Source organism: Anneissia japonica, unplaced genomic scaffold, assembly GCF_011630105.1.
Source record: "Anneissia japonica isolate Jap-2015-1 unplaced genomic scaffold, ASM1163010v1 scaffold287701_len26696_cov98, whole genome shotgun sequence".
In the NCBI taxonomy this organism is placed as follows: domain Eukaryota; kingdom Metazoa; phylum Echinodermata; class Crinoidea; order Comatulida; family Comatulidae; genus Anneissia; species Anneissia japonica.
The window spans coordinates 18397-23792 of record NW_022711322.1 but is presented as its reverse complement, the minus strand read 5'-3'; the positions used below and the strand labels follow the sequence as shown (position 1 = coordinate 23792).

The 5396-nt window shown below is 36.7% G+C and overlaps 1 protein-coding gene across 1 annotated transcript in view; it reads right to left on the bottom strand.

The window, feature by feature from the left end:
• LOC117107348 (CD63 antigen-like) overlaps window positions 1-4257 on the bottom strand; it is a 7823-nt gene extending 3566 nt beyond the window's left edge. Inside the window, exons 1-4 of the mRNA XM_033248995.1 lie at window positions 3812-4257; window positions 2603-2800; window positions 1873-2046; window positions 1082-1198 (exon numbers count right to left, since the gene is read on the bottom strand). Of these exons, the coding sequence (XP_033104886.1) occupies window positions 1082-1198; window positions 1873-2046; window positions 2603-2800; window positions 3812-3907 (585 nt within the window). The 5' untranslated portion in view covers window positions 3908-4257. The remainder of the gene's footprint in view (window positions 1-1081; window positions 1199-1872; window positions 2047-2602; window positions 2801-3811) is intronic.
• Window positions 4258-5396: the final 1139 nt, after the last annotated feature.

Sequence of the window (5396 nt, the reverse complement as noted above, 5' to 3'; positions counted from 1 at the left end):
ACATAAGATTTGTATAGGGCTCGCTCATATTCAAATTTAAAGAGCAACAATCTATATACGCTAGACGGATTTAAATTACATTTTTATACGTATTTAATTAATTTTTGCTGGTCGTCACATATCATTTACTTGCAAAAATAATAGGAGCTACTTAAGGATTGCCTAATTAAAGAATGCTTGCCATCGAGGGGCTCTTTTGGTCTATCGGCGAGGATTAAAGAACTGCTTTAAAATAGTAAATTATTACAGTATTATTTTATAATATGAAATTTAAAAAAAATCTTTAAATAGTTACATGAAATTCGACTGCTAAAAAGATTAAATGAAATTAAACTATACAGGAGGCCGCTAACTGTATTATACAATATTATACACAGGAACGCACATCACGTTAGACACAGAACGCGCATCGCGTATGACACAAAATGGCTTTTAAATTCTCAATGTCAACTCTTTCTATCTATGGCTCTGGAATACGGGCTTTCTCTGGGCTGTATGGGGGCGCTGATGTCCAGAATACGGGCTTTCTCTGTCCAGAATACGGGCTGTATGGTGGCGCTGTTGTCCAGAATACGGGCTTTCTTACGTCATATTCTATTTTTAGAGGCTCTCTCTGTCCAGAATACGCCATCGTAGTATGATGGAGCTGTTGTCTAGGATACGGCCCGTATTCTGGACAAATTTCACAGCCCGTATCCTGGACAGAGAAAGCCCGTATTCTGGACAACAGCGCCCCCATACAGCCCGTATTCTGGACAGAAAAAGCCCGTATTCTGGACAGATTTCACCAACCCGACTCGAAGCAAATGAGGATTTGTCGCGCGACGGTCGTGCGACCGTCTTACGACGCAGTAAGTGTCCGGCTTAAGAGTCATATGAATGTACGAACAATAATAATAGGTCTTGTGCTTGAGTGGTCATGATGCCTGCCTTTTTATTTGTTCAACCATGGTAAATATACATGTGTTCTTCGGCATTAATGGTGCGAGTCTTAAAACTTGTCTAATAAAAATTCACCGCGGGATGTATTGACTACGTAAAAAGAGAATGAAGAGAACAAACGACGTAAGTGTAACTGTACCTTGCTATTAAATGTAGGATCTGATACATTTGTGGTGCACCCTTTCCAGTTACTAACACAGCACGAGTCGGGAACTATTTTCCAATCTTTACAGCTCTGAATCCCACAACAATTCTCCTACAAAAACGAATAAAGGTAGCATTAATTCAGAATTTCACGCGCAGTAACATTGTAAAGGATGTATTCTGTAAAAGTACTCCTGTGGCCTTTTTTTTTTAAATTCAACTTTTAGATTTTTTTTCTTTATTATTTATTTTTTTCATTTTTGATTATGATCATTATGATCATGATGATAAAGAATTACCAATAATACTATTAAGGATGATATTTTGCTTTACCTAAGATATAACATTAGCTAAATACTAATTCGGGTGGAAATCGAACCCACGACCTCCAGATAACTAGCATAGAACCACTAAGCGGAAGCTCGGTGGTCTAGTGGTTATGACACCAGGCTAGGTATGTGGTGGTGGGTTCGAACCCCACCCGATCCACTTGCGAGCTTTTTTTCACAATTATTTTGAGAAAGTACTAAGCATTCAGTCCGATAACACGTCAGTATGCAAAACATTCCTATTATGTCCTGTCGGAAAAACAATATTATTATTTATCCGGGTGGTCTATGTGTTTGCCATTAATATGTTTATGCATGTGCTGCAAATGTACTTATACACATGTTCAGAGTAATATTTCAATGTCTGTTCCGCATGGACTGTACTCAATGAAGAATAGGTATATGGTAATAATAATGGAAGGGAAATGCAAACAAAAATCATGAAATAGATTCGTACCACTATTTGTAATTCATCCCATTGACTTGTATACTGCTCGAACCCAGGCTGTCCATATTTGTCCAAGTGGTGTATACTAGTCGGGCTTGACAATGACTTCTGACTACTGAGCAAGAAAATGACAATGCTTACGACAATAACGATGATAAACAGAAGCAGATGCATCTTGGTAAACTGAAGTAAAATAAAAAAATAGTTACAATTTTTTTTAGTAATGACAACAATGATGATAAAAAGAAGCGTGGTTTTTTGGGTAAAGATACCTGCTTTACACTTACAGAGTCCCAGGTTCAAATCCTGACAAACTAGACTTTTATTTACTAGAATAAACATGAAATCTAAACATAAACGAACACAAAAATGAAAGTTTTAGTATCGAATTAAAAGTAAGCGAAATCTTGAAATTAATCAGAAAAGAACGTGCCATCGATGCTTTAAAAATACGAATATATAGGCCTATTCAGTATAATTTATTTAGTAATTCTATCACAACAATAACAATTACTATTCACATTGCAGTATCCGCTGCTTACTTGAGCTCCAATCTAAGCCCTGGCCATCAGGCACAAGCTCGGAGGTATGATGCAAGTCTAGTGATCAGGAGATCATGGGTTCGAGTTCTACCCGAGAACAACTTCCGAACATTTTCACTTCAGGTATTGCAAAAATAATAATAATAATAATAATAATAATAATAATAATAATAAATAATAGAGACCTACTTACTTACCAAGATCACAGAAGATTTGAATCGCTTTGAATATGCATAGCAACCATAGATTGTCATGATAAAAAGAGCAAGTCCTAACACTGCTGTCACTATTACGATGGCATTAATGCTGTCGGTATCTACTGCAATGCTGTATACTTTATCACGATATGCGATACCGATGTAGGCACTTGTTATTTCACATGCTAGTCCGATGATCTGTGATGAAAAGCGAAATAATACATTAAAAATTATGGCGTAGGAAAGGGGTGGAATAGGGTGGGGGTTGACTGGAGAAGCTACATTCCAATCTAACTGTACTTGGGATGGTTGCGCCACCGATTCTACTGTGTTCCTCGAAAGCGATGGAGCTGACGCTTATCGGGAAATGTTATGTTCCTGTTGAGGAAACCTTCATGTTACCTTTTCCCCTGGGCCGGGCTTCCATGGGTGCGCGTTGCCACAAAACAATGATTAGATCAGTTCCCTTTTTAAAGATAAAACTCTGTGGAGCTATTTGTACTACTGGTTGGGTTGAATTTCTTTAGTGTAATACACACTAAGAATCACCTATTTCCCGTGGGTCTGTGGGTCGTGGGCAGTGTACCGGGAGAAATTCTCTAATCTTCTCCGAAGGTTGTACTGCGTTTTTTAACGTGCACATGAGCCATTTTGCACAAGTTTTATCCAAAAATCGGCGCACTTTTGATACTTGTATTTTAGCCCTCCAGCTGAACCAAATGGAGAGCATTGATGGGAATCGTACAGGGACAGTGCCTACCACCAGTTTAACCGCCTGAGCTGCTGTTCTCTATAATAGTACTGCCTATTCTATTCTAAAACAGGCTGTATTCACATCGTTTTTAAAAATACTGTAATTAAATTTAGCTATAATGAATGACTGATAGATCAAACTAAAATACATTACAATACCGAAATTTGTTCCTTCATATTGGTGATTGTCTCTTATACACATCTAGATGTGTATAAGAGACAGGTATAACGATTTGTTCTCCTTTTCTATCAAAAATATTCGGGATCCATGCAGAATGTAAACATTCATGTAGGCTATTTCATCTTGGTAGCTTTACACAGGATACAGCACCTTAATTTTATTATCGTCAATGTTCAATAAAAACGGGGAAAAAGTTGAATTATTTATGATGGGAGGAATCCTATAACTCTGAAATAAAAAAAAAAACAAAAAACAAAAAACTGGAAAATACTCACAAAATACAGAACGTTGAAGAAAATCAAACAACAGAAAAGCTGCAGTTGAACCCGGGGTGACTGGCCGGGTTGTTCCACCGATGATAAGAAACTCATAACGATACTTTAGAAGGCTACCGCAGTATGTCTATGCCATAGATACACTAACCTAACGTTATACTTCGAAGCGGAATAAATCTGTGCTTAAATTTTAGGTTTTGACGGATCTCTTTTGTTACCTTTATCAATAGAATAGTAGAGAGGCATTCAACCGTTGATTTACATCAAAAGAATGAATATAAACGTTGTTCTAAATCTCAAGTATCAATGCCACACAGTCAAATGAAATTGGAATTCGTTGGAATGTTTGTAACGTAATATTGAAAACAGTGCCGTTGGAACCGGTACCGGCTTCACGGCGACGCACGGATCATGCTCGGTGTAGGCCTACCTCAGCACAACCCCACCTCTTCTTCTGAAGTTGAAAAATAAATAAAAGGAGAGACTGATTAGCAAGATGATTACAGTTCCGCTGTTCGGACAGCACCAAAACACTCTTATGTCTTAGAAAACAACTGTAGGTGATACTTCAGTAGGTACCGTTCATCATACAGTGGCGTATTCAAGGGGGTGGAACAACAGGCCTAGAGGCAGCTCCACTAAACGTTTAAAAATTATAATAATAATGGAGCTTAATCTATATCCAAGTGACAAAGATATCGATTAATCTTTTTGAGATGTGTCACAATATAAACACGACTTCTATAGTTTTCTTTGATTGTTTTAGGATAATATTGATGATCAACAGTAATTCTGGTCATTTGATGATGACACCACACCCACCAATCTAATAATATTTCAAGCTCAAATTTATGTCACAATAAAAAGTAACAGGATAGGATAGGAGTATTTCGGTGTGAATCACACCAAGGATAACCCATTAAGTCTAAAGACTTGTTTCCAGTGGGGTCCTTCTAGTGGTGAATTGAGCAGTATTCATCATCATCATCATCATCATCATCATCATCATCATCATCATCATCATCATCATCATCATCATCATCATCATCATCATCATCATCATCATCATTATTATTATTATTATTATTATTATTATTATTAATATTATGATTATGATTACTATTATTATTATTTTTATTATTATTATTATTATTATTATTATTATTTGTTATATAAATTGATTATCAAAGTTCACATCACATTGTCTGTTTAATGTTACATATGTCAACAAGAAGCCATGCTTGTATTTGCATTGCCTGTTCATTTTAACTTCTTAAGACCAACCAGGTTAGAAAAATGTAATTTTACTAGAGTAATAATGTTTTGAGAATGATGAATGTTGCGGGCGGGCCGACGCGAGTATTGTTTGTGTAAAACTGGGAAAAGCCTTGTAGCCGACGCACATCGCTGATAAAGTCGGAAAAAATGACACAGAAAATTGGTCACTGAGCCACTAATTAGGCCTAGCCATTTTTGGGGGTTCTTTCTGAAAATTTAGAATTTGACAAAATTAGGGAGACCGGAAGATTGTATGAAAATTCGGGAGTCTTGTCGCTTGATCAAATCAGAAAAGTTGTAACGTAGG